The following is a 26,627-nucleotide window of genomic DNA, read 5'->3' on the forward strand; positions in this document are numbered from 1 at the left end:
ACTCAGTACAAGTGGTGTATGAGCTACGCTTTCAGCTGCCTCGACCGCCGCAACCGGGACGCTCCTGAGAGCTTCACTATCGCCCAGAAGAGGTGTGGTGATCAGTACAAGGCATGCTGGTCGGCGAACAAAAATGTGAAATATGATGGTCGCTGTGATACGGACAAAGATGACAAGCCCTACACCAGGAGGGAGTGGTATGACTGGTGTAGGAATTGGTTGAATCTGTGGTTTTGAACGGATGCCTGTATAACCCGATGCCAATACCACAAATACTTCTTACCTTAATCGTATTACCATCTAATGCTTCAACACTAGAATTACGTGACTACTACTCATGCTGATGAGTGACTGTCTGGTGAACCGCTTGGAGAGGTGTTGGTGCCTATATTGAGCTCCCTTCAATTCGCTTTCTCTGACACCTTCCATTACTGTTTTTCTGCCACGTTGATAGAGCTCGGCACGGATATACGGATACCGCGGATCATCCGCGAATATGGCCTATCCGGATAGAAGAGGCTATCGAATCTCGTTAGAACTTTTTGCAAGTCCCTAAGCCAGGTCCATTCGTTTGAGGCTATTTCTAGGGATTGGATCTCTGGGTGACCTTGACAAACTCTATTAGCTGCTTTTGAGAGCGAATAGCGTCGTCGATCATTCGGAATGTCGAGTTCCATCGAGTTGCAACATCATATCGAATAAGGTTACTCGGGAGCTCGCATAGAGAGCAGAAGCGCTTCCAGTTCTGAATACGTTGTGGAGATCCTTGGATCCACAACGATAGGATCCGGATCTTCTCGATTGCTGAGTGTTCTACCGGCGGTCCAAGTCCGAATCGCAGTCGGTCGACATACTCTGCAGCCGCTTGGCGAGATCCACTGCGGAGATCCCCCAGTATATCCTTGACAATCAGATTCAGAATATGAGCAAGGCAGCGAACGAAGCTCTGAGAGCCGCGAAACCGAAAGGGGAGGTTGTCGCCGAGTGAAGGATCAGTTAGATCGGTAGAGGATGAACTGGGGCCGTATTCCGCAAGCAAGTGGCCATACAACTCGCTCACCATCACGTCGTTGCTTGAAGCGTTGTCCGCTGTTACCGCTAGGAGCTTGCTGCTAATCTAAAGTTCTTGGAGAATCTCATATAGGATCTTTGCAAGATTCCCCCCGCTGTGCGTTCCTACAACGAACTTAGCACTAAATAAACTGATAACTATCAGTAAATAGACTTACCTTCAATCTCTGTAAACTTTAATACTCTCTCTTTAAACTCAAAGGTAGGGGTTAACCATGAACCGATGATCGCCACTATCGAGATGCTGTTCGTGTTCGTCCAAGCGTCCGTAGACAGCGAGACAGTACTGCATGTGCTGGCCAACTCTGCAATAAGGGCTTCCCGGGATTCTAGGAACTACCTCTCAAGACTTCGCTTTACGCTTCTCGCGGAGCTCGTAGGATCTCGTGATGTTGCTGCTGCTCTTAGCATATTTCGGAAGGCCGGACTCTCTACGGAAGAGAATGCAATCTTATCAACAACGACCCATTTAAGGAGAGCTTCTTCGAAGGAATCCGCTACCGGATCTAAAGCCGAAGTCGAAGAGACCCAGCTAGCGAGGGAATTTGGTGGAACGAGCGAGGGTGTTGTTGAGCGCGAGTGATTGCGTGCGTTGTCGATAAATGGCGGGTAAGATTGCTCGTAGAACCCTACAAGAGGCCTTCGTTCGATGACCAGCGACATCCTGGCTTTATACAACAAACCAGTTTTGATCTGTTATCGGTTGAAAAGAAGGCCAGACCCAGCACTTATGCTTCTTCCTATTCCTGCCACCACGATTGATAGGCAACACGCTCCCTAGTGGTTGTTCTAGAGAATTATGAGAAATAGAATCTGCAGAATACATTAAACTATCCTGTGACACCGATGACGCCGTGATACTAAGATCTACCGGTTCTAGAACACTACCGTTGTACTCTGAGTTCTCCTCGTCTGTTCCGTCGTTTAGGTCATGATAGTTGAGTCGTAGGGCCCGAGGCTCTCGCTGGGAGAAGCTTAGAAAGGAACCTGGCGAAGACATTGGCGATATGTCCCTATATGTTGATGCTTAAAGAGGCTGCAGGGCAATTAAAGAGATTTTTTACGGATAGCCTCAAGGGTTTCACGGAAATATTGGCGGATATATTTGCGGGTACGGATAATTATCCGGATAGGAATTCTCTATCCGTGACCGGTGTATTTCACGGATCGAATACGGATACAAAGTTTCGCGGATCGGATATTATCCTAGTATGGCTGGTTGGGCTGGTGTATCCGTGAACTCGATCCGTGCCGAGCTCTAACTGTCTGTGACGTTGAGTTATATTGTAGTATCTACTTGCGCCCCACGCTCATTAGGAACAATGGTAGCTAATGGGTGCAAATAATTCCTTTATTGGTTGCAGTTAGCAAGGGTGTGCGTCTGCTGTTACGAATTGATTAATAAGGTAATTCTGAGTGGAGACCTTGACTAAATTTAATTAGCGCATTATATAATACAAATAATATTCAAGTAGGTCAGTGATGAGTGATAACTGATGACGAAATATTCCCAAAGAAGCGAAATTGTGTAGTTACCAGTACCGTATGGTATCCATCCCAGTTTCGGTCACACTGCATCCAAATGCAATAATGCAGGCGGTTGGAAAACGTCCTGTATACCGTTCCTAGCCGACCTCATCTTCAGTCTGGGGTTGAAATTGGCATATCACCGTAATTAAGTCGGACAAAGGTAACGTTATTGATAGTCTGATAGGCTTTGGTTCAACCCCTCATGTTGAATTCTTCCACTCGACCCAATGACGCGGGTGGTACGACAGCAAAGTCCGGAGCCTCGACGTTAGGTATGATGAGATGATTTCCCATTTCCCCCACGAACTGGCTTAAAATCCAGCTTCCACTCCTCAATCCTAAAGAATGTGAGTAATTGTTTGATGTTTGGAGAGAACATACAGCGATATGGCTTCTCAACCAATTCCGCAACCACCCGGTGTGCCCATTCTTGGGAACATCTTTGACATAGACCCGAATAACACTTGGGTCTCGCTCAAGACTCTGGCGGACAAGTATGGTGAGTTGATTTCCAAGATCAATCAACCATCTGCTGACACATCTAAGGCGAGATATTCAAGATCAAAGCTCTTGGACATCAGATCGTCTTCATCTGCTCCGCTTCTCTCCTCGAAGAGGTCTGCGATGAGACACGTTTTCGGAAATGCGTCACCGGTCCTATTGTGGAAATTCGATATTCCGTCAATGATTCCCTCTTCACCGCGTACGACCATGAACCCAGCTGGGGTATCGCGCATAGAATCATGGCGCCGGGGCTTTCCACATCGGCGATCCGAGGACAGGTTCCAATCATGCAAGAGGTTGCGGAACAGCTAACGGCGAAATGGGCGGGCTCTGAGGAAATGCCGGAAGGCGGTCGTCAGTTCAGCGTCGTGGATGGCCTCCGGCGATTGAATATTCAGTCCACCGTCAAGTGCCTCTTCAGTCAAGATATCTCCTGCTTAGAGGGAGTAGAGCCTCCCGTCATCGGCGCGATGGAAGGGTAAGTGGCTAAATCCGCCAACCAAAGGGAGATACCTTACTAGCATATTATAGTGCGACTCAAGAGGCGGTAAAGCGTCCCACAAGGCCGAAACTACTAAACTCTTTGCTGTATCAGCGAAAGTTCGAGGCGTACACGAAAACAATGCGAGATTTTGCGGCCGAGATTGTGCTTAAGCGGCAGTCCCAACATACCACTGGGGACATGCTCGACGCTTTGCTGCATAGAAAGGACCCAGAAACGGGCAAAGGCCTTACTGAACGGGAGATCATTGACGAGATTGTGTCCTTACTAATCGGCAGCGTCACCGCTCCTAACTTTCTCGCATTCGCCCTCTACTACCTCCTAAGGAACCCGCGAGAGCTCAAAATTGCACAGGAGGAAATCGACTCGGTCTTTCCCAACGGCGAGCGGATGACCCATGAGCATTTCGCACGGTTGCCGTACTGCGAAGCCATCCTTCGAGAATCGATGCGTCTGTCGACGCCAGCTCCGGGGTTCAACATCGAGCCTCTGCCGTCCGAACACAACAGAGGCCCAATCCAGCTGGCAGGCGGAAAGTACGAGATCCCGGCGAACCAGCCGATGATCTCGGTTCTCGCCGCTGTCAACCGGGATCCAGTCGTGTTTGCTGACCCCGAGGTATTCCGACCCGAGCGAATGCTCGGGGTCGCGTACGGAAGGATCCCTGAAGGGGTGAAGAAAGGATTCGGGAACGGGAAGCGGCAATGCATCGGGAAGTCGTACGCTTGGCAGTGGTCGGTCGTGACGTTGGTCACCATTCTGAGAGACGTCGATCTGAATATCGCGGATCCTGGCTACCAACTGAAGATGGATGGTGCGTTTAGTTTGAAACCAGTGGGCTTCTTTGCAGTGGCTTCCCACAGAGCGAGGGCGCCTCGATTGACCTAACTGCGCTGTACCTGGTTTCAAAAGGTAATCACTGGTGGCTGAATCAGTGCGATCAAATGCTTGGAAGTCTAAATTGTATCGATGACCCCTGCTTTCAGCAATACCTAGGCAAGCGAATTTCTTCGGTTCATAATGCAAAGGCTGAAGGGAACTTAATCTAAGGACAGTTGATGGGAACGACACAAAATACGCCGTGCTTATGAGAACTGTACACGCAACAGAAGATATCATTGGAAACAACTTCCCAAGGCCGAAAGCGCCACGTTTCCACTCGCTGCAACTGTCTATAAAGGCAGTGGACTAGACAGTTTTGATGTGATGCTCGACTTCATTAGAAAAGATGAACAAGAACTGGATAGACAGAACGAGCGAGGAGTGAGTGTATTATTTATTAAACAAGAGTGCTCTTTTCAGGTTCGTCGGCAAACTATTTCATCCATGTCAGAGACGACCGTCTTTGTTTGCAGGGGAGGGAAAAGAACGCATCTCAATCACTTACATGCCAGGTATCAATCCTCAGTGTGGATCCTTCCGCAGTGATGGCGACTGGTGTCAAAACTCCAATGGCAATGATATTGTTCAACCAGTAATATTTCTTCGACCCGGTCTCGAGTTGGACCCGCAAGTGCAATTTGCCCGATATTTGAGGCCCGCTGGTCCGGAGGAAAATGACCGCACCGTCGTCCGTGATAACATTGTATCTTGTGTCTGCGCTGAAGACGCCGGTCTGAGGATCCGTCGTGCCCCAGTCCGCGCCCACGTCTGCGATCTTTCCTTTGATGAGGGGTCCGGTTACATTGCCGCCGACGATGGGGATGGTCGACCGAACGCCAGCGGGGCCCTTTTCCCCGGCGATATTGGCGGTACACTCGACGAAAGCCGTATATAGGAACTTCAATCTTGGTGCTGGAGGTGTCGCTCCCGGACGTGAAGCAAGAGCAGCAGGATCGGCATCCTGTGCGGATACGAGCTGGTTGGAAAGGAGTGAAAGCGCCGAAACGACGAGAGTGAGTGGGCGCATGGTGAGTGATCAACGGCCTGGAAAAGACTCGAATTTGAGAACGGTAGCGGTTGCTGACTTTGAAGATTGGGAGAGAGTGAAGCGTGAGCGGCTTATACTTATACAGAGACGACTCATCGTTGCCCTCAAATTTCCTGGTTAGACCCTGCCGAAAGCTTTCCCGGAACCGGGAATTCGGATCCATATAGTGCCATCATTTCACTGTCATCTATCTCCAATATCGCCTTGGGCCCTTGGCAGACTCAAGTTGGACGCATACTTGGGCTCGAGTCTCGACCATTGACCTCGCTTTGGGCGGTTGGCTGCTCTATGGGTCGGATTTAGTAGCAGTTCAGCGAATCGGAAGAGAAGCGAGAATGATCCACGCTCTCTGTAGGCTGCCAGCTCACGCGTCTGATGGGTATCGACTATCGACTATCGAGATGTGGCTCGTGCCGAGAATGGAAAAGAAATAGAACATTCTCTAGCATCCAGCGAGGCAGTAGCACTACTATTGGCCAAGCAGTCCGCAGATAATTGCACTGTTCGAGTGGAGATCGGAGTCGGTGACTACCGTTAGCGAGGGTGAGTACTTACCTACTTTCGTGGATCACAAGGATGTGCCTGTTGACTGTTGAGACTTGAGATGGTTTAGAGCCGAATTATTGCAGGCCGTCCCGGAAACAGCCCTTTGGACACTCTTCCCTGCTATTTCAAAGCAATCATCGGTTTATGCCAATTGCCATTGGTGCTGTTCTTCTCGGAGAAGATTGATTCTGTGACGTCTATATCCTATTGACGGTTAGAACTGAAGCATAAGGCCGAAGAGGAATGACCTTCGCCAGTCGTGATCGAAACAGATCCGTCGTTGGCTTCCTAAAAAGGAAGCCATGGGGGAAGCTGGGGTTGAAAAGAAAAGCATGAGCCCATGATAATGGGGTCAGAGCTAATAATATACTATCCACTAAGTACTATCTATGGTGTGATGAGCAGATGAGGCCATGAGGCCTGAGGGTATTGCAAGTCTGGATTGCCGATTGCGAATCGCGAATCAGTGGGGCTAACCTTCATCCTCGAGATATTCAGCAGTTCAGCACAATAGAGATTCCAGCTTCACTCTTCCTTTAGATCTTCAAGCATCTCTCCCTTTTCAATTTAGTGCGCCCACCAGACCTACAAAAAATGCAGTGGTCTAGAATCCGGGATGTCGAAGACTCGATTTTGTGAGTTGCGGAGTTCAAGCCTGAAGGAGACCATCCAGTCGGTCCTTCACGATTCAGGGGCAATAACGCCACAGTGGAAATGAAACACGCTTCGAGCAGGGACGGCACCGGGCGTCTGGGCCAAAATGGCTCGCTTATGAGATCCATGAACATTGGCCATCAAGACTGGAGACATTATTGATCATTAATCGATCACGCCAGCGAAGAATTCATTTGAGGTCCAAGCAGTCGATTAGGGAATTCACTCTTTCTCAATCGTTGAGATACACGTGAATGCTCAGTGAAGCGGAATTACGTGCCGATGAGCGTTGTATTAAATAGCAAGAAAAAAAACTTATTGCGTTAGTATCGGGTATTGGCAATGCTATTTACACTACTAACACCTCTCCAAAGCAGCAGCTTGTCTACCTCTTGGGTTTTGAGTTTTCGACTTAACTTGTCTATATTCGTCCTCCCTTGGTACGTTCGTATCATCCATGCACCCAGACTCCTCCCCCGTCTTCCAGTTTTCTCAATCTTCTCGCTAAAAGTACAGTAGATCAATACTTGTCAATCGAACACCACTTATTATTGTCCGTTTGGATTTTGGAGCCAGATGACTGGTAAGTTGTTACTGCTATCCAAAAATTCAAATATCCAGAATAATTGCAGGAGCTCTCTGACCTCTGTGCTTCTTTGATTATCAATCCGGTCTGGGATACGCTCCTCCGTTCCTAATCTAGCATCGGCTATGAAACTATTCCCTCATCCCTGAGACCCTGACTCGATCTTCACAACAGTTGGGACTTCCCACTCTCCGAGAGAGCTCTTTTCCATCAATCTCTTCATTCAGAGTGCTGGGTCGTTCGTTGAATCGTTGATGTCGGGCTGTCAGTAGGCTTCGTCGTCGGAACAGCCACCTCCACATTTCAACCTGGTTCAAATCTTAATACGATATACTAATGGTGTCGGCGTACTCCGTAGACACTAGCGGCTAACAAACTTGCCATCTTCACTCTTCAGAGTTCAAACTTCAAGAGCCTGGAACCATGAACCCTGGAATCCTGGAGGCATCATGCAGACCTCAAGCACATTCTCCCGTTCTCCAACTCCTCACGAACCTGAGATCGGTAGGTAAAGATGGGATGGCCTGACAAATGTTAACTTCCGCCAACCTTGTTGTCCATAAATTCCCATCGAACTCGTCTATGATTGGTCTCGCTAAAGCGGGACAGAAAGAAGCACTGGGATTGACAAAATACACCTCCAGTTCGTTTACAGTCATTCTGCAAGCTCAGCTCAGTATGAATGGTGTTTCGCCCATTCGTAACGCCATTTGCATCCACAATGCAGCCAGCATTCGAACTTTACCATAGTAAGGTTACGTTGTGTAGGGGGCCGGAGATCAGGCCAACTTTAGGACTAACTTTAGGATTAACTTTAGGACTAACGTTCCGTCTCCTCTTCTTTCGTTGGATCCGCTCCTGATGGGGTTCGGTTCTGGACTTCTGGTGAGGGATGAGTCGCCACTGCGATTGCTGTTTCTTCACCCTTGAGTTCTTGATCATACCTCCTCCGTACATCAAGCCGTCAGCGAAACCGTTGTGCGCTTCATCTCGACTATCTCATGGGCCAGACTTCGTAATTTGCGTAGGGCAGACTGTTGCAGGCTTACATCTTTCCCGTCTTTTGTGGGGTTTGGATGGCTCTTGATCATTGTGACCCGGAACAGACATGTGGTGCTCAGCATTCAGGAAATGATCGGAGAGTTAGTTCGAACTATTGATAGTTATAGACCCTCTTTCCAAACTCTAAGCGGTCCGATCTTCCAACCTTCGTGCGTTTTTCTCTAATATGTTGCATGGTCAATTGATCATTGACCGTCCACTATCAAGAGTCCGAGACTCCCAAGTCACCGTCAAATGTCAATATGTCAGATGACTTCTTTAACTCTTTTGATCCGCGAGCGACGAATCGAAAAGACGAGACAAAGGTTCCCCTGCTATTAGGAGTCCAGACGACCCTACTGGTTATCGCTCTTATTTTGTATATTTGCCGCATGGTCTCCAGGTTGCGACCAACTTTCAACCTCCACTGGGATGATTATCTGATCACCATCGCGGTGGTAAGCTTCAGTTTAGACACAACATTTTGCAGAAATGGGACTAACGATGCCTGAAGGCCCTGGTTATATCAAGCTATGGAATTACCGTCCACAACATCACCCTTGGATATGGACGACATATCGAAATCCTCAAGCCCACTGATGCGTCCCTATACACCAAGATGGTGTTCGTCAATCAGATCCTTTGGCAATGGGGAGTGACGTTCATCAAGCTCTCCGTTGCAGCAATGCTGCTTAGGATCCAAAGGGATACTCTATGGAGAGTCGGCATGGGTGCGTGCATTGTGTACCTCCTCGTCTCTGCCGTCGTCACGATGACCTTACAGGTGACTGAGTGCAAACCAATTGAGTTCTATTGGAACAAAAAGACCATCCAAGGAACTTGCCGGCCTCAACACGTCGTCTGGAACTCGGTCTTGGCGACGTCGATTACCTTTATATTCTCTGACGTCCTATTTGCGCTTCTCCCTCTCACCTTCATCTTCTCACTTACCCGCCCTCTACGAGAAAAGTTAGTCCTCGCCTTTCTCATGGGACTAGGGCTACTCTGCACGGTTGCTGGTATCCGGAAGCTGTTCTACGTCTCGCAGGTCCACAAACAGAATGATGCGACATGGGATACGGTCGAGATGGGACTGTGGGGTTTTACCGAATCATATATCGGCATCATGGCCGCGTGTATCCCCTGCCTTCGTGCGATGTTCGAGAAGGGACTCAAGAGGATGGGCGTATCCCTGACATCAAACCGAACGACCCCGCGAAGCAACATCCGTGGAACAGGACCGTCGGGACGGTTCACACATGGAGATTTCGAGATGATCTCGAGCACGGCGCATGCGGCGAGGGACAATGGCGGGCATTCTATCGATAAGCCTGGAAAGGACTGGGACAGGGCATCGGTCCCCGAGAGCGAGGAGGCGATTGTGCCGCAGTATGGTATTATCAGGAAGACTAGTTTCATAGTCAAGACAGAGGATCGGGGGCAGTAGTAAATGGTAATGAAATATTGCTCGGGTCCCTATGTATTAACGTTTGATGAACCCTCAGGTGCTTGTTCATCCTGTTCCCTGATAGTTTATATAGACCACCGTATCTACTCCGTATGATTATTATCCCTCGCCACCTGAAAATGCACCAAGCCGCTGTGATAATGAGATGACCATGTGGGAATTCTATATTGTTAAATGTAATTATTCTTTGTTGAACTCTTGCCCTCGAAAGGATGGGACAATGTGACAAGGACCCAGGCGATAACGGTAAAAGACACTAAGACCCTTTCGTCAGGTGGTACGGAATCCCCGTGTTTGATGGAAATCAGCTGCTTAACATCGCCAGCCAATCTCCGCAATCCGTATCCTACAACGTCATCCGTCTCCGTGATCACGCTCCGGACTATGTCTTTAACTTTGCATTTTTCTTCGAGGAGCTGACCGTCGTTGTGTCCCGGCGAAGCTCTCATATAGCCCAACGAGCGGAGACAGGGTGAAAGACACGAAAGACACGGTGAAAGACACGCGATTCCCCGTCGCGTTTAGGGATTAGTATGGCGGACAGGAGCCAGCCCGATGATTCGGCCTCGAAGGCTACAGCGTCTCATCCATCGACCAGGCGGTCTTCCAATGCCTCCGGTGCGGATCTGGCTGCTTCGCAGCAGTTTGGAACCGACAGCCAAAGTTCCGGTGAACTGTCCCGGAAGAAGCCTCCGCGCTCGCAGCCTAGGATGGAGGGATACGGTGAGTGACTGTGTACCGTATGTTTATAAAGTTTGTGCCATGCAAGAATCTAATTGATGTCGTGCCTAGGGTCGATTACATCCCCAGCGAGTGGAGGACCTTCACGCTATGCCGCAGGCTCACCCGACACGAAGGGCCTGAAGCCTTCTTTGAAACGCCGATCAACATCGCATGGCCCACACCGAGGGCAAGAGTTCTCGGTAGATGATACGCTGGAAGAAGCGGATAAGGATCAGGCCTTACATAGACATCAACCAAAGGCCGGTACCCATCCGAAGAGCAAAACGTCCACCATTCGAAAACGCCCAACCCCCCAAATGCCCGCTCTGGCAAAAGTTGATTCGCAGTTGGAAGACGTTTACATCGAACAAGAATCTGCAAGCGCACAGACAAACCAAGAGCCAGAATCGGCCACTCCAGAAGACACGGCAGTGCTGACGGAGGACGAAGAGGACGAACCCCCAGCTGAAGACGAGGGAGATGTAAGTGACGCCGAGAGCTTCACTTTGAAGGACCGTCAGCAGGCAATAAACGAGACTCATCCCTTCGGTATTCGTATATGGAAGCCGGCACTCTACAAGAAGAACCGCTCGGTCCAGAAGACAGCAGAACAGGATGTTCATTCAATCCCAGGAGGCTTCGTGAGCAAATGGCTGCTTCTCTTCAACCTGCTATGGACTCTCCTTTTTGGCTGGTGGCTGGCTCTCATTGCATTCACTGGAGCTTTAACCTGCATGTTTCTTGGGATCTTCAACGGCTGCGCTGATTATGGCCGGGTTCTGCTTGGTCTTTCATCCTACCTCTTCTACCCGTTTGGAAAGTATATCAAGCTGGTCCAGGACGACGCATACATAGACGAAGATGAGGGCGAAGGCCGAAGCATTAGCGAGTACGAGCGATGGCAAAGTGGCGATCTGGAAGAAGGACGTCTATTCTTCGGTCCCATCATGAACCGATCGCTCATCGGACGAAGAAGACCTAGCGCAGATTCCACTGCTGAAACCGAGAGTCTCCTTGGAAGGGCAGCTAGGGGCACAATGTCGGACCGTTCTAATAGCCAGCCGAAGAGAAGACTCTTCGGCAGAGGCAAATGGACGGTCGGTCGGGTGGTCTTCTTCATTTTCTTCTATGGCCTACTAACTCCTTGTTTGTTTTTGGTTTCAGGGATTTGCTGGTTCCTTGTCTTCACGATACCCATGGGAAAAGTTACTATGCTTCTCCTAAGCCATTTGCGTCGCCATCCTCTAGCGCTCTCGTTCCATTCGGATACCTCGGACACCCGCCAACCGGGCACGATCCTAGTCTGCACTTATCGTGCTATTGGCCCCAAGTATTGGAAATATACGATAGATGGGACCAACATTTTTCTCTTCAACTTCCTTGCGCTCGTTGCATTCGTCATTATCGATTTCTTCCTTCTTCGGGAGGCTCTTGGCCTAGATATCCTCATTACGAACCCGTTCATAATTTTTGCAATTTCCTTACTTTCCACGATTCCCCTGGCCTATTTCATCGGTCAAGCAGTTGCATCCATATCCGCACAGTCTTCCATGGGTGTTGGCGCTACTATCAATGCGTTCTTTTCTACCGTTGTGGAAGTCTACCTCTATTGCGTTGCACTCCAAGAAGGAAAATCACAGCTCGTAGAAGGCAGCATCATCGGTAGCATTTTTGCAGGCGTTTTGTTTTTACCCGGCCTGTCCATGTGTTTCGGAGCGCTGAAGAGAAAGACGCAACGGTTCAATGTCCAGTCGGCTGGTGTAACCTCGACCATGCTTCTTTTCGCCGTCATTGGGGCATTTGCGCCGACATTGTTCTACCAGATCTATGGAAGCGTAAGTTATCCTACCTTTTCCAGTCGACAATTCTAACATGTGGTCTAGCATGAGCTACAATGCCACCAGTGCGTGGACCAACTGCCGGGCGACCGTGACTGTCGTCGATGTTTCTTCTCTCAAGTACCCGCTGTGGGAGACCACTTTTACCGAGAGGCTATACAACCTTACACATGGTTCTCAGCTGTCATGTTGTTCTTGTCATATGTTACCGGGCTGCTATTCACCCTTCGCACCCATGCAGCGGTTATTTGGAGCAATGAACCGGACGAAAAGCGTGCCCACCTAGAAAGTAGCATGATCCACCAGGGTGTCGACCATGCGGGGTTCTCTACTGGGAATACGTTGAATACACGGACCAATACCGGATTTGCGACGGGAACTGTCTCAAAGTCAGACGTCCGCGACTCACAGTTGTATAAACGGATCTTCGGCCAGACAGAACGACAGCTCCTAGGTCCGGGCGAGTCAGAGCACCAGCAGAGACCAGCCAGTCCTGTGGAATCTCCAACGCCTCATATTGTTCCTCCCCCAGGCCGTGACAATGCTCGGTTCCGGATCGAGAGCCTCTCTGAAGAAGATAACCGGAACCTAGTACGACAAGTCACCGAGATTGCCACCACTGCTGCCACGATTGCAACTCGAGATGCGGTTCGAAAGCCTTCTGCCAACACCACACCCGCAGCAAAAATGCAGCAACAGGAACGAGAACGTCTGGCGTTGACTCGCTTACCTACGACAACGACAGAGCCGGAAGGCCACCCTGCCACCGACGAACATGGGGGCGGCGGACATGATGCGCCGAACTGGAGCAGGACCAAGAGCGCTATGATCCTTCTGAGCGCGACTGTTGCGTACGCCTTAGTTGCGGAGATATTGGTCAACACGGTTGACTCTGTGCTCAACAACTTTGAGGTTGATGAGAAGTTCTTGGGAATAACCTTGTTCGCACTAGTGCCAAATGCGACGGAATTCTTGGTAGGTTGAACAGGCTGCACTTGGCTGATACCTCCGCTGACTGCTCTCCTAGAACGCCATATCATTCGCCATGAACGGTAACATTGCCCTGTCCATGGAAATTGGTTCGGCGTATGCCCTGCAAGTCTGCCTCCTACAAATACCATGCCTCGTACTCTTTTCTGCGATTTACGCCGCTCAATACCTTGACCCTGAAAGCATCCCCGGTCATACCTTCTGTAAGTAGTACACCGATCGCTGAGTCATAGAATACGGACAACTAACGTGTCCCAAGCCCTCATCTTCCCGCAGTGGGACATGGTTACCGTCATCCTCTGCGTCTTCCTCCTATCCTATATGTACGGCGAAGGCAAGAGCAACTATTTCAAGGGCAGCATCCTCGTGTTTTCGTACTTTGTCGTTATTTTCGGGTTCTACTTGAGCGGCTTTAATAGCGACGCGTTGCTGGAGATCAATCCCACTGATACACTCGCAATCAACGGGCGTCTAAAACCTTTTACAGTCTACCGAGACAAGCCAACGGAGTTGTGAGTGGCATTCAGGCCACGTGGGAGAGTTTGCATCGGCATCACCTGACTTGAGCGTCTTCGATACTTATTTCTGTTGCATAGCGGGCGTCCTGAAAGTTGTTTATTATTCACTTCTACCTTGCGCGTACAGGCACTACGTAGTAGTACCGCTCTAATGTTAAATCAAAGAATGTCATCAGATTAGTGGCTTCGAGATTGAAATGGAGCCTGAGGCACCAAGGCAATTTTGCTACTTGACCCCTGGCCTCACTCTCCGGTTCGCAAAGTTTCCATATGTTCCGTGTCGCACGGCGATCTTTGAGTCGATGCCATTTATATCTTCCGGTCTCTTCTTTGGGATTATTCCTCGGCATTCCCGACTGATCAATTGATCCAATTTCGTAGGATCATACAATGACAATCCGCCACTCCGCAATTGCGGTCATTTTGTGGGGTAATCTATCCCTGACAGCTACAGCTTTGGGTGAGACCTTTAATTCGGTTCAACACAATATCAATTCAATTATAGCTGATATTGATCTGTCGCGACGGCCGAAGAATTTCCAGAAACAGAAAAATGACATGCAATAGCTTCAATAGGTTCCACAATGATGGTTCGTCTCCACACCTCGTGCCAGACGTCTAGTCGAGGGACTGAAAGATTCGTTTATTCTCCGAACCTGCAACCTTGCGTTCCGCAATATATATTTCGGTTTTGGCTTACTTGGTCTTCTCCAACACTCTATCTGGCAACGACTTCATATTGTTTTACGTCCAACCATCCCTAGTCAACGAGGGCTACCGCGTTTGGATGCAGGCGTATTACTGAATCCCCTCTTCGTATCGGTTTATACCTTCAAACATTGTTAATGAATCTCCACTCAAGCTTTCTATTACCCTGAGCTTCTCCGCAATCCATGCTATCCGGCTTGCCGTTCCATTATTGCCAATGAAAAAGCTTTCTACGTTTCTTTACAGAACCATGCTGCCGGTTGTAAGAGGTTGCCGTCCATGTAATTGGAAGGGTCATCCACGAGACCGAACCGTCTGGGGCTGCGGTCCAAGAGCCAAGGGTTTCCGATCCATTGTTTTTTCTGGAATATGTAATAGGGTTGAACCGCTCAGCGACAGTAAATAAACGAACTTCAAGCACTTCGTCTTTAAGTTACTCCACTGCTTGCCGACAGCATGGCGTTTGCGCCGCTCATTCAGCGATATGGACTTGGTATCCTCGCGATCCTAAGTGTCATTAATCTATCAACGGCAGCGCCGTTTAACGCGGCATTAAACGTTGCCGATGCGCCATGTACGGAACCAAGAGTACGGCGAGAATGGTACGTGTGAGACGTTGTCATGAAGCGACGGACAAAGGGATGACACCGTGCAGTACCTCGTAGCTTACACAGATCTATAGGAGAAGTTTGAACGACGCGGAAAAGGGAGAGTACATCGGTGCAATAAAATGCCTGATGGCAGCGGCACCTACGGGAAAGCAATACTTCGAGCCCATCACAAGTCGATATGAGGATTTCGTTGCTATGCACGTCAATGCCACTGGTGGCGGTAGGGACTTATCAGCTGACTCAAACACCTCGTACTGACCTCACTGCAGGCGTCCTTAACACCGAAAGGGGTTTCCCAATGGGAGGTACAACAGGCATTCACGGTGTTGGGATCTTCTACCCCTGGCATCGATACACGGTCTGGCAGTTTGAAGAGACATTGCGCAACGAATGCAATTATACCGGGGCGCAACCATACTGGGATTGGCACTTGGACACTCCGGAGGCAGGAGGCTCATTTGTCACATCACCTCTATTCGATCCAGTCACTGGGTTTGGAGGAAATGGAGCGGAGGATGAGGAGGATGATGATGAAGGGAGTAGGGGATGGGGAAGTGCGTTTGGTGGGTTCTTTGGAGGGGGGTCCGGAGGCGGGTGCATCCAAGATGGGCCGTTCAAGGACATCAAGCTGCATCTAGGTCCTATGTCGACTGTAAAAGTCGGCAATGAACGGTGTCTAACGAGGGATTTCCAAGGGGCATCGGTGAGCGCGCATGCCAATTATAGATTTCAGTGATAAGAACGAGGACTGATCTGATGTGTTTTAGGCTGAGCGTTCCGCAACCAAAGCAAATATCGCAAAAACGCTGGCAATCGACACATATGCATCCTTCCGATCATCCACTGAAGGGTCAAGCGGATTGCACAATGCTGGACACGGCGGCGTGAGTGGAGAGGTACACAACCACACTCCCTTCTTTTTAACCACTATCCTCATCCCATCCACCACGTTTTTTTATACCCACCAACTGTTACCAAAGTAACATTCACCCATGTGGCTCTTACTGACTGGTCTGTAGATGATGGATGTATTCTCTTCGCCCAACGACCCTCTTTTCTGGATGCATCACACCCAGATAGACCGTATTTGGGCCATCTGGCAGTCTCAAAGTGAGTCAAGGCTTGCAGAAATGGCCGGGACTACCCGGGCACCGGTGACACTGGACTCAATGTTGTGGATGGGGTTCAATGCTCCAGACCAACCTGTTCGAACGGTGATGGATACCCTCAATAGGAACGGCGAGGGCTTTTTGTGCTACAAATACGATGTTGGCATAGAGGAGTTTGTAGATTGATGGAAGGTGTATGTGGACATCTCTATAAACTTGTGCCTTTGCACTGCGAATCAGCAAACTATGGACAGATCCTAGGATACCAAAGGGCAGCGAATTTTTCTCATGTTAAATTCGCTAAATATGGATCGTTTCACCGGAGCTGTGACGATACGAAAATTGACTGCCATAAACTATCCATACACATGAGAAAGGTAAAACACAGTTGCATTGTAGTCCGATGTATCGAAGCGTCTTATTACACATTAAAAGCGGTAGAAACCATAGTCACTATTGTGGTAATCTGTGACACAATGTTTACCTATGAATTCTTGGAGGAGGCGATGGCATGCCGGTTCATATCCAGCTGTTTTTGACAGACAGACTGCCTGCACTGATTTCAAGATTTGATTCCAACATCCAGGAACATGGCTGCATAGGCTGGGCAGTAGAGCGGAGCCAATCAGAATATAACGAGGCCTGCATCACGTTCCCACGACAGGTGATCTAGTTTGGTATAAACCAGTAACGCAGTCAATTCCATGCAGCATCTCTTATGTTGAGACACATTCAGGCCCCTGTTCAGCAACACAACCCTAGCGACCTACACACAAATCGGACCACTAGAAGAAGACGTGATGGCGAAGATAGCGGGGCCCACGTCTGATGGCGCTTTTTTCCAGAACTGCTGCTCCTGAAACTTTAGCACAGCCGAGTAGATATTCGTTGGCGGCATTGTCACTTCTTCTGCCTGTTCCGTGATTAGTAGAGCATCTGACAGGGTTGTCGGAAGTGATGACTCTGGAGTGAAGCTCCGCTTATGAATCAGTACTATTGAGTCATTCAATAGGGAATGGTAGAAGGGAACAACGGCATCGCGTTCGGCGAGGACTTCGAGGGCGCGCAAGTAGACGGCAAGTTTGTGGATTGGCGTGCCTGATAGTCGAAGAGAGCATCGGAGGAAGATATAGTTGATCGTCATAGGAACAAAGACACAGACAATTCTAGCCAGAGCATGTTAGCATCGCTCACGGAAGGGTATTTTCTTGGGTTGTACGCAGATTGGTATAAGGAAAACGCGGGGACGTACACTGAGACAGGGAGGTACTGCAGAGCATCCTTATCGAGCAGATCGGAGAGAATCGCCACTGTCAAAGTAGAGGACCCTTGGAGGGCTAGGTGAGAAGCGTCTCGCATTCTCGCAGCCCATATCGTAGAGCTAAGGCCTCTCTGAGCAGAGGCTGATTTGGTGAAGGGTGGAAGTGAGGTATCTGCAAGGATTTGTTAGAGTCGGATGGACGGAAGGGGTAGATGCGAAGGACATACTCGTAGGTCAGTCTCAAGTTGGCGAAGATGGCAAGGAGAGAATAGTAACTAGGGTCAGACTTTGGCGGATCGCTGCTGGTAAGCAATAATTGCGTATGGTTGGTCTGCCACTGTGCCAACAGCCCCTCACATTCCTCCAATTCACCCATGATTGATAACTTGCGGGGTTCGCCAAGCCATCCAAGATACAATTTGGGCCCCATTAGAATGTGGCACAACGGATATGTAATGAGGGACAGATCAACCAGGGCCAGAAATATTTCGGAAAGCCTGCGTTTGACTTCAACGCTCAGGAACCATGGAAAGCGAGTATCTTCCTCGAGGTCCGAAGGTTGAAACGGCACCATTTTCACCAGCATTGCGGGATACAAATGCGCCCTGCGCAGACCCAGAATTTCCCACCGGACGCGCATGGAATAGCACGCTCGTAGGATATTCCATTGAGAGACCATACTTTTAGACTCGGCTGGTGATGAATCGACGGGTGGCAGTCTGGCTTGCTGAAGCTGGTTGTGGGCTTCGAGCAGCCATTTCTCATCGTCAAACTCAGCTCGCGGATATATGCGCCCCTTGCTAAGTAAGAGGCAGATTCGAGCTTTATTCATAGGGTCTCGCTCGCATCCAGCCTCCAAAAGGGCCTATGAAGCGTCGGGGATCAGTACTTGGGTTTACACAGTGCGATCAGTGGCAAGAATCGGGAGCGTCCAAGGGTGCGGGGGGAAGATTGAACTGGGCGGCTTACAATAGTGTGGGTGTGAGGAGTTCTACGCATTACTACAATGCTTGGGAATCCGGCGGCTTTCACGAGATCTTTTCTGCAACCTGCGTATACGATGATTAGCATATTGATATCGACTGCCAGTATTTTCCCGACATACCGCACTAGCGGAAAACATAATAGCGTTGACCATGGCTAGACTCATTAGGCTAGTCGTTTCGCCGCCATTAGAGAGCAAAGGTTTTAACAGACTGTAAGTGTTCCATTCACTTATGACAGGGAAAATGGGATGAACATAGACAAAGTATAGGTTGATCAGTTCGCGCATGACGTCCTCCGTAGGAACTGAAAGGGCCTGTGAATTTACAACATCATGGTATGTAGGGCCACAGAGTGATGCCTTGCAGCAGAGAGCAATCCAGGAAACGGTGAAGGTAGTACAGGGATGTGTACAGGAGCAATGATTATCCACCATGGCCACCGAGGGGTCTAGCTCAGTGGGTAATATGTTGACTAGAGAGCTCGAGTCAACTAGAGGGTTGGCTATAGGATTGGTGTCCATCAAATCAAAATAGTTGTGGAAGTTGTAATCTGTGAATCCAGGAAAGTCATTAAAGAGTGTGGAATGATCTCCGAGATCAAGAAGAGGGGTATTTGGGTTCCTCCCCGGATCAGGCTTGCTTTGATCGTGCTGGAGCATGGTTGCGCCTGTGAGAGTGGTCATAGCTGTCCTACCCGACATACGTGCAGAGTAAGATGAGGCTGAAGGTGAGCATGGTGACGACTCTTCATCTGGCAATTCCTGGGAGGAGTTGAGACTTGGGTTGGACGGCGCAACCAGGTTCGGATAAGATGCAAAAAAGGCTTCCGCTAACCCAGACGAGGCGACTGGAGGCGGTAATCTAGTTGGTGAAGTACTATCGGCAAGCGAAACGTCAGGTAATAATGGAAACCTGTCCTGTCCGTTTGTGGGAGAGTTTTCATCTGCTATGGCCGAAGTGCGGCGGTTGTGATCCCTAGTCTTATTTCGTCTATGTGGATGGCTTAATATCGCTACGTGGACTGAGGAAGATGTACAAGGAACGGAATGAACCGACCTGCTGTAGGGAACACTACACTCAAACATCGTCCATTTGGCAGTTGGTGCAACTATCCGGATGTCGCAAGAGGACGTCGCAGCGCACCTTGCGGTTTCGGCACGACAGGCATGCTACACTATTAAGTCAGTCAAGTCCAAGTAGAATTTAGATTGCACGCTAGGAAATTCGCAGAATGATGCACTTTTGGCAGCGCGCCTTGAGCGACCTGGTTTTCGAGAGGAAATAGTTGATAACGCCATAACGGGGTGTTTGGGTGCACGCGCCCCCGACATCGAAAGTTGAATCTATATTGTCCAGTCTTGAGGCGTCTTTGGTGAGTTGTCCCAGAGATTGTAAATAGGGCTGGACACGAATAAGGATTTTGGCTATTCGTATTCGACTTTTCCTCTTGAACGATTATTCGTATTCGACTAAGTTTTGAGACGTTTTATTCGTATTATTCGCGAATATTCGTAAATAATGCCAAGACTTATTCGGCAAAAGCTGAGCCAATGAATGAATGCCCAGCAGTCGCGACTTTTGTTTACCCGAACACGATCTGGAGGATTTGAGCTCTAAGAGATACAAAGTATATCAATAGCGTCGAATTGATCACTCCTGACGATTCAGCAAGCCAAGTGACCCCAGCTCAAAGCTCTTTGTCGACCATCTCTCCGATGCGAGATACATGGAAATAGCTTCAGAGATAGACGAATAATTACGAATAATTACGAATAATGCGAATATTATTCGTACGAATATTAGTAAGCGGAAATTCTAAATTTTATTCGTATTCGACTACGAATATTCGTACGAATACGAATAGTCGAATATTCGTGTCCAGCCCTAATTGTAAAGTCCTAGTTGTTGGGATTCAAATTGCGGATTATTTTAGATGTAGATTTTATAGTTAGATACAGAGACTTGTTCTTGAGGTTGGTTGGCATGGTTCTGTGTGGCTAACAAACGATATAACTATCGCTCGGATATACCATATCCCCTTGATGGCCGTCGCTGCAGGGCTCAACTTCCTCATCAAAACCTGTTTTCACCACCAAATTCGACTAACTTGCCCACACAACCACTTAATTGCCTGGAATTTTTGGTCGGAAATGAAAGAAATTCATAAATAAAATGTAAAAGATCGTATTAAAAAAATAGTATGCTAGGGCGACGTTCTCCCGGCGGTCGAAGTATCGGCCACGGGGGTTAAAGCCCCTGGTAAGACACCCTGGTCTTTGAGCACTGCAGCCATCAAGGGGCTCGGGCGCGGAGCCCCGCAACATAACCCCCTCGCTATCACTTCCTAGCGACTCCGGGAAATGGTACACTGTAAATACCCCACGGCGGCCTGGGCATGCGACATACCTGTTCCTCGAGCAGTCAAGCGGAAGCCTTTCCCATTCCACAGCTCCAAGGTTATATAAATCCTCATTGGCATAGATATGGATTGTGCAAGTAGATCTGAAAGATTGTTCAGTAGCTACGTGCTAACTAGTGTTAGTTAGGAATAGTTTAGGAATAGTTACAACTTTTCAACAGGCGATTTGGACTTCCGAACAGGCGGATGGTGAACATAACTAATATCCCGAAGCCGCTGCAAAGGTTCTGACTGCAGTGGAGGGTTTCTGCCAGGAATTATGGGCACCTGGAAATTGCGTTTTGTGTAATATTCGACAGCGTAGCGCGTTTTATTTGCCCATACCCAGTTAGCCAACCTAACCGCTAGATATTAGTTCATAAGCCGGCTAAATGCAGAGAGTTGACCTGAAAATCGTTTTCAGGTCAGGTTCGCCCGATTTCCAGCTCGTTAATTGGCTGATCTGTTAGCGTACCGTATAATTACAGAAACAAAATCACGTGTGCTTATCACGTGCCTTAAATTTGAAAATAAAAGAGGTATAGCGGCACCGCTTAATCAGCGGATTACAGCTGTCGAGCCTGATTTTCAGGTGTTCCACATATTCCTGGCAGAAACCCTCCAGTTCTCCTCGAAGCAGCCCATATACATCTGCTGCCGCCTTCTGCTTCCACTTCTCTGCCCACTCCCGTGCGACGTCACGCATCTTATCTGGTGGCGCAATCGCATCGACAATCCCATCTTTAAGTGCCTCTTTCCCAGTATAACGATGCCCCTCGAGCAGGACCTTGCGCGCCACTTGTGGAGCCAGCTTTGATTTCATAAGCGACCCAATGCCCGCTGGCGGTTGCAAAATGTGAGAGAACGCTTGGCGTTTTTTTGAGTGTGTGTGTCGCCGTCCAGGCTTTCGAGCAGATTGTTCCGGCATGTCAAGATGTCGCTTAAAAACTGCTGGTGGTTGACCTCATGTCCGGATTTTTTGTCACGGATGACAGACGTATTCTGGCGGACAGCAAGATTGTAAAGGGTTTGAGAAATGAGATCGAATGCCAGCACATTCGGGCCTTCCACTGGTGCAAAGAAATCGGAACAATCAAAATGCTCCTCGAAAGGGACTCTTAAACAAAGAGTCCATGGTGAAATATTTTGGAAATCGTCAATTCGCGAAACTGGTTGTTATTGACTTACTCAAATACAGTAACTATCCGGATTCCAGAAGCTTCAGAGTCGTTTGTCCGAGGGTCAGTGACTGGTGTCGCAACCGTTGGGCAGAGTGGTCAAAAATAACTCTATCATGTTTTGGTATGGCAATACGTATGCCTCGGGTAGAGTATAGAAATAGTATTGGTAATGTACAATTTCGCCGCAATGAGGGAATAGTACGAAGATAACGCGCTGTGACGCTTTAAGGGCATATTTTTATATCGTTAAGGTGCTCTTGCTGTAAAGATGGCTAGCGCCTATTAATACTAACTATAATGGGCGTGGGATGTGAGTACTGCTAGTAGTATTGAATATACACCACATTCAGACCATATCATTGATGACTTACTCATCCAGCTTTCGACAGCAAGACTTTGTTCAAGAGGTCAACGTGCTTCATTTGTTATCATAACTATAGGCTGCCCCTAGCAGGTTCGATGTTGGCTAGGAAGTTCAAAAGACCTACGTTGAACGCTTGAGGTTGGTCAATGTTTGCCGCATGACCAGCGTCAGCTATAACCAGCGTTTTGCACCCAGGAATTGTCCTACTCATATAGTCTGACCCCGCCAGAAATGGGGTATCATTGGCACCAACAACAACCAGTGACGGTACCTTGATGTTGGGCAGGGACTTGATAACCGCAGGACTCTTTTGTATCAACATCCCTCTCCCCGCCAATGCCAATCCCTTTGCGTCTCGGTGCGTCGAAGTTTTCATTTCTACGCTCATTTTCTCGAGACGGCGCAGCCCATGCTGTTCAAACCGCTCCGCCGTTTGAAGAGCATACTTATTCCATCCATCACGCGCTGCGTCATTCTTGAAGCCCGGGCCGGTGTCGATGATCAACAACGCCTTAACACGCTCAGGGTGAGCAAGGTAGAAAGCAAGCGACATGTATCCACCTAGTGACAAACCCCCGACGATGGCTCTCTTCGTTCCGCAGACTTCGGCCAGGATGGCTTCCATATCAGCCACCGTGTGCTGTTCGCTGTACATCGCCGGATCTTCCGGGTAGTCAGACTTGCCATGGCCGCGCATATCCCATAGGATAAGCTTGAATCTTGCCGAAAGCAGAGCTATCTGGCCAGACCACATTTCGGAGGTCGCGGAAAAGCCATGGGAGAGGAGGAGCGGGGTTCCGCTACCGTACGTTGCGTAGTAAAGCGATACACCTGAACGGTTGATATATGGCATATTTGATGCATCAAATGGCTGGATATTTCAAATCGTGGAGTGAGAAGTGGAGTTGGACAGTTTCTTGCGTTTGGTAGTCAAAAGTGGTATCCATAAGGCACTGGGTGAGCGATGCGTGCCAGGATTTGATGGGATAACTAACGTATACAAATCACGGGGTTGTTCAATTGCCCCCGAGGCAATGCACCAATTGATAGGGAAGAATATTTGCAAGGCCAGAAGTCCTCGGGACAACTGGCTATCGGCTCAAGGACGACACGGACAGGCAGAGGCTTCCCAGCGCCTGTTGTGTCCAGAGTTCTGTCTCAAGACGTCATGGCGCTTCAAAGGGCGCTTGGATGATTACCTCTTTCACTCATATTTATGCACGGTTCCTCTGTAGAATTACTCGGATTCAGGCACAATGACTGATTTTGTTGGAAATCTCAAGCCCGCGCCAGCGCGCCCATGCTGACGGAGTGAAAGCCGTGGCCCGGGAGCGCCAACAAAAGTTCCAATGTCCCATTTTGGCAGATGAGCTAGCGGAGCGCTTTCGTGCGATATCCACATTGTAAAATATGCACGTTGTTCTCTCCCATCTTCTATGCAATATTTAAATCTCCTAAATCCCGATCATGAGCAATTGAGCTATTATATGAATTGTGAATCGACTACTCTTCTCCTAGTAATTATGGAATGATGGTCTGCATTATCACAAGTCTGTTTGCGCTACCGTACTGGATGGAAATTTTAACATTTTAACCCATATGTTCACTATGGATACAATACACAACACGAACAAATATGAATTAAAAGTTCATGCTACTGTCTCCGACTACGCCTTGCCTCTGTAAACTTCCTGTTCTGGAATTTGACCACCATTGCGACCTACATTTTGCTTGAAACCTACGGGCTTTCCGGGTAGTTTTTCCAGAGCTGACGAACTCCGCGAAGAGTAGGTAGAATGAAGTTTATATCATTCATATCATTCTTGTAAACACGTTCCATGATTGCCTCGTATGGTATCTTGTCCTTTTTCGTGAATGTGCTGTCAAGTTCGAATTCGGTGAATGAGTATGCATCCAGGATAGTATCGAGATAGCTATCAAAACCATAAATGACGTTTTCGAGTTCAAGGTGTAGGGCATCCACATCCCTTTTTGTGAGAAAGTTGGTACCGGCAAATGTGGAAAGGCCTTCTCGAATTGTACTCAGTGCGAACTAAATGGGAGAAATACCAACTATCCGAGTAGTATAAGCATGAAGTCACTGATGCTTACCACTTGGAAAAGGGCTACGAGTGCCTCTTTCCCCTGTTCCGGTGCAAGTGAAAGCTGTGATTTGAATCTTCTCCAATAGCTGAGATCACTGTGAGCCATCGTAAACTCAAGACACTCGTAACTGGTATCTTTGCCTCTTGCAGCCTCTTCAAGGTGCCTTTCTGCAAGAAATGCAGCACGAAACTGGAGAACGACCTCTTGAACTTCGGGCTGAAGCCAGGATACAAACGATATTTCATACTTGCATACTCGATTACTCTCGTCTCTGGGCCATTTGGGGTGGTGTTTCCGAATTGGCGTCTGAACTGTACGCACTTGGCCGCGGCATATAGCGGCTTCATTACGTCAAGGTCTAGTTCATCAGCGAGCGTGCCCCGAATGATCACCATGGAAGCGGACGAATGCTTGTTTGACTTGGCTGCAGTGTAAGTTCCGTCATTTGACACAGAACTGGAGCCGGCAAACATGTGAGACCTTGGAATCCTGGAGGTGTAAAACCCCATGATACCATTGTCAATGCCGCCCAGTGCTCCCAGTGCTCCCAGTGTCTTCTCGTCTTGGTCATAGATTGTGATATTGGGCATGATCTCGTGAGTGTCGAGATCGTGAACTTGGACCATGATGAGATGGTTGCCATGCTCCTCCCCGTTAATGATGAGCCGTGCCACGACAATGGCGTGTGTTGACCAACACCGGAGAGCTCCAATCCAGAATTTGCTGCTCGAAATTGTAGGCGAGCGGAGGACAAATTCATCAGTGGTGGGGTGAAAGGTGGCGGTTGTTTCTATCCGGTGCAAGTTACTTCCATGGCCATCTCCGTTTGAGCGTAGGCTCCGATGATTTCAAAGCGATTGGCCTTAGGAATCTAGTATGCTTGCTGTTGCGGACTTATCTGGGCTTCGAGATTCTTGATGAAAACTGTCATCTCCATCAATATAGACTCACAACCACGAAAGAATGGAAACTGTATACTTCTAAACTGGCCATAGCAAGGAACATCACCAACCATGCGTCCTGCTTCCAAAAAATTCTCCCTGCTCCACCTCTTTTGAAACCATACATTGATCAACTCTTTTGCTTGTTGGGCTCTATAGCCGAAGTAATCTTTCCTTGCCAGGGCATGGAGATTGACGTTCTTGCGGAAAGTTGGGTGGTCGGCCAAACTCTCCAAGATTTCGCATCGCCGCTTAAGCCGGTCTTCGCCCCAAATAAACTTGGCCAAAGGTCCAGTATTTGGCATATCAACGTTGGCCATGTCGAGTTGATGGAGATAAAGACCTCCAGAATAGATTCAAGGACGCCCCTGGAGAGGATTCCAATTCCAATGCAGCGGCGATTGTTATCCTGTGTTGAGGTCTTAGGTCATCTTGACTTAAATGACTAGTGCCATTTCGTGGATCCTCTTCCATCCTAATTATGCTATTATTAATAATCCGCAACATGGTGATTGCGGTAGCAGAATTGTAGCCGATAACCAGGCCCGTGGAAGTGTCGGTTCGGTGCGGACGACCGAACAATTGTCCCGGGGCTACCATGGGCACCCCACTCGGGCACTCTTCGGGTGGTCGTAGCGCTGTGGTGCCCTAAACGTTACCCCATGGGGATCGTCTTCTCCGATGACGATCGAAAACAAATCAGCCTTTGTCCGGAAAGCCCGCCGTGAATTCAGTGACAGCGGCGATGATAACGTCGGACTATCCTACTATTAATACCGCTGCCGGCCACGTGTTCCCATTGTCCTTATCGCTGTAAGGGTATGGAGAGTGGAGGACCTCGCCGCCAAGGCACTGTTCCAGCGAAGAGAGTAATGTTCAAGGAAAATAGAACGTCTGGCGCGATCTTGACGCAACAGTGATAAAACCCAAAAATTGGGTAGTATGGATCGACTAGCCGCTCCCCCCTTTCCCTTTCCACAGGAAGGGAGGCTCCGTTCCACCAAATTCTCCAAGCCCAAATATCAAAAATCCCTGCAACTGGCTGTCGCAGAGCTCGGCTA

At 48.8% G+C, this 26,627-nt stretch overlaps 9 protein-coding genes across 9 annotated transcripts; 4 read left to right on the top strand and 5 right to left on the bottom strand.

The window, feature by feature from the left end:
- Window positions 1-2,988: 2,988 nt before the first annotated feature.
- On the top strand, window positions 2,989-4,865 carry P152DRAFT_498272 (cytochrome P450; the record flags this gene model as incomplete). Its single annotated transcript, XM_033682281.1, has 3 exons — window positions 2,989-3,100; window positions 3,148-3,583; window positions 3,637-4,865. 3 exons carry the CDS (start codon window positions 2,989-2,991, stop codon window positions 4,493-4,495), a joined length of 1,407 nt encoding a protein of 468 aa, XP_033536363.1. The 3' UTR covers window positions 4,496-4,865.
- A 198-nt stretch (window positions 4,866-5,063) lies between these two features.
- Window positions 5,064-5,408, bottom strand: P152DRAFT_369307 (uncharacterized protein; the record flags this gene model as incomplete). Its single annotated transcript, XM_033675478.1, has 1 exon — window positions 5,064-5,408. A coding segment is annotated over one exon (345 nt), but the record flags the coding sequence as incomplete, so codon positions are not given.
- A 3,264-nt stretch (window positions 5,409-8,672) lies between these two features.
- On the top strand, window positions 8,673-9,526 carry P152DRAFT_369220 (uncharacterized protein; the record flags this gene model as incomplete). Its single annotated transcript, XM_033675476.1, has 2 exons — window positions 8,673-8,822; window positions 8,879-9,526. Coding segments are annotated over 2 exons (798 nt in total), but the record flags the coding sequence as incomplete, so codon positions are not given.
- A 638-nt stretch (window positions 9,527-10,164) lies between these two features.
- On the top strand, window positions 10,165-14,364 carry P152DRAFT_455773 (calcium/proton exchanger). The gene is made up of 5 exons (XM_033678864.1): window positions 10,165-10,555; window positions 10,625-12,390; window positions 12,439-13,368; window positions 13,421-13,586; window positions 13,643-14,364. Exons 1-5 carry the CDS (start codon window positions 10,366-10,368, stop codon window positions 13,897-13,899), a joined length of 3,309 nt encoding a protein of 1,102 aa, XP_033536366.1. The 5' UTR covers window positions 10,165-10,365; the 3' UTR covers window positions 13,900-14,364.
- Window positions 14,365-14,746: 382 nt separating this feature from the next.
- P152DRAFT_498296 (Di-copper centre-containing protein) lies at window positions 14,747-16,515 on the top strand (the record flags this gene model as incomplete). The annotated part of the gene is made up of 5 exons (XM_033682282.1): window positions 14,747-15,211; window positions 15,292-15,440; window positions 15,490-15,923; window positions 15,988-16,104; window positions 16,240-16,515. Exons 1-5 carry the CDS (start codon window positions 15,066-15,068, stop codon window positions 16,513-16,515), a joined length of 1,122 nt encoding a protein of 373 aa, XP_033536367.1. The 5' UTR covers window positions 14,747-15,065.
- Window positions 16,516-16,739: 224 nt separating this feature from the next.
- On the bottom strand, window positions 16,740-17,786 carry P152DRAFT_455775 (uncharacterized protein). Its single transcript, XM_033678865.1, has 2 exons — window positions 17,582-17,786; window positions 16,740-17,495 (listed from the first exon to the last, which is right to left on the bottom strand). The coding sequence occupies exons 1-2, from the start codon at window positions 17,686-17,688 to the stop codon at window positions 17,096-17,098; spliced, it is 507 nt and encodes a 168-aa protein (XP_033536368.1). The 5' UTR covers window positions 17,689-17,786; the 3' UTR covers window positions 16,740-17,095.
- P152DRAFT_231105 (uncharacterized protein) lies at window positions 17,247-18,542 on the bottom strand. Its single transcript, XM_033674558.1, has 3 exons — window positions 17,818-18,542; window positions 17,582-17,762; window positions 17,247-17,495 (listed from the first exon to the last, which is right to left on the bottom strand). The coding sequence occupies exons 1-2, from the start codon at window positions 18,420-18,422 to the stop codon at window positions 17,711-17,713; spliced, it is 657 nt and encodes a 218-aa protein (XP_033536369.1). The 5' UTR covers window positions 18,423-18,542; the 3' UTR covers window positions 17,247-17,495; window positions 17,582-17,710.
- A 39-nt stretch (window positions 18,543-18,581) lies between these two features.
- P152DRAFT_512101 (uncharacterized protein) lies at window positions 18,582-19,744 on the bottom strand (the record flags this gene model as incomplete). Its single annotated transcript, XM_033682735.1, has 4 exons — window positions 18,582-18,632; window positions 18,696-19,243; window positions 19,280-19,597; window positions 19,720-19,744. 4 exons carry the CDS (start codon window positions 19,742-19,744, stop codon window positions 18,582-18,584), a joined length of 942 nt encoding a protein of 313 aa, XP_033536370.1.
- Window positions 19,745-22,561: 2,817 nt separating this feature from the next.
- Window positions 22,562-23,717, bottom strand: P152DRAFT_455776 (alpha/beta-hydrolase). Its single transcript, XM_033678866.1, has one exon. The coding sequence runs from the start codon at window positions 23,370-23,372 to the stop codon at window positions 22,590-22,592; it is 783 nt and encodes a 260-aa protein (XP_033536371.1). The 5' UTR covers window positions 23,373-23,717; the 3' UTR covers window positions 22,562-22,589.
- Window positions 23,718-26,627: the final 2,910 nt, after the last annotated feature.

The sequence above is a fragment of the Eremomyces bilateralis genome (genome assembly GCF_010015585.1).
Source record: "Eremomyces bilateralis CBS 781.70 unplaced genomic scaffold P152scaffold_4, whole genome shotgun sequence".
Taxonomy (NCBI): Eukaryota; Fungi; Ascomycota; class Dothideomycetes; order Eremomycetales; family Eremomycetaceae; genus Eremomyces; species Eremomyces bilateralis.

What these genes read in the sequence shown, in the direction of transcription:
- P152DRAFT_455773 (XM_033678864.1), top strand. Translation starts at nt 10,366, where the DNA reads ATGGCGGACAGGAGCCAGCCCGATGATTCGGCCTCGAAGGCTACAGCG. An exon ending in CAAATGCGACGGAATTCTTG is followed by an intron (nt 13,369 to 13,420) that starts GTAGGTTGAACA and finishes CTGCTCTCCTAG; the next exon opens with AACGCCATATCATTCGCCAT. An exon ending in CATCCCCGGTCATACCTTCT is followed by an intron (nt 13,587 to 13,642) that starts GTAAGTAGTACA and finishes ACGTGTCCCAAG; the next exon opens with CCCTCATCTTCCCGCAGTGG.
- P152DRAFT_455775 (XM_033678865.1), bottom strand. Translation starts at nt 17,688, where the DNA reads ATGCGAGACGCTTCTCACCTAGCCCTCCAAGGGTCCTCTACTTTGACA. An exon ending in CAGTACCTCCCTGTCTCAGT is followed by an intron (nt 17,496 to 17,581) that starts GTACGTCCCCGC and finishes TGCTCTGGCTAG; the next exon opens with AATTGTCTGTGTCTTTGTTC.
- P152DRAFT_231105 (XM_033674558.1), bottom strand. Translation starts at nt 18,422, where the DNA reads ATGAATAAAGCTCGAATCTGCCTCTTACTTAGCAAGGGGCGCATATAT. An exon ending in AACTTGAGACTGACCTACGA is followed by an intron (nt 17,763 to 17,817) that starts GTATGTCCTTCG and finishes AAATCCTTGCAG; the next exon opens with ATACCTCACTTCCACCCTTC.
- P152DRAFT_455776 (XM_033678866.1), bottom strand. Translation starts at nt 23,372, where the DNA reads ATGCCATATATCAACCGTTCAGGTGTATCGCTTTACTACGCAACGTAC.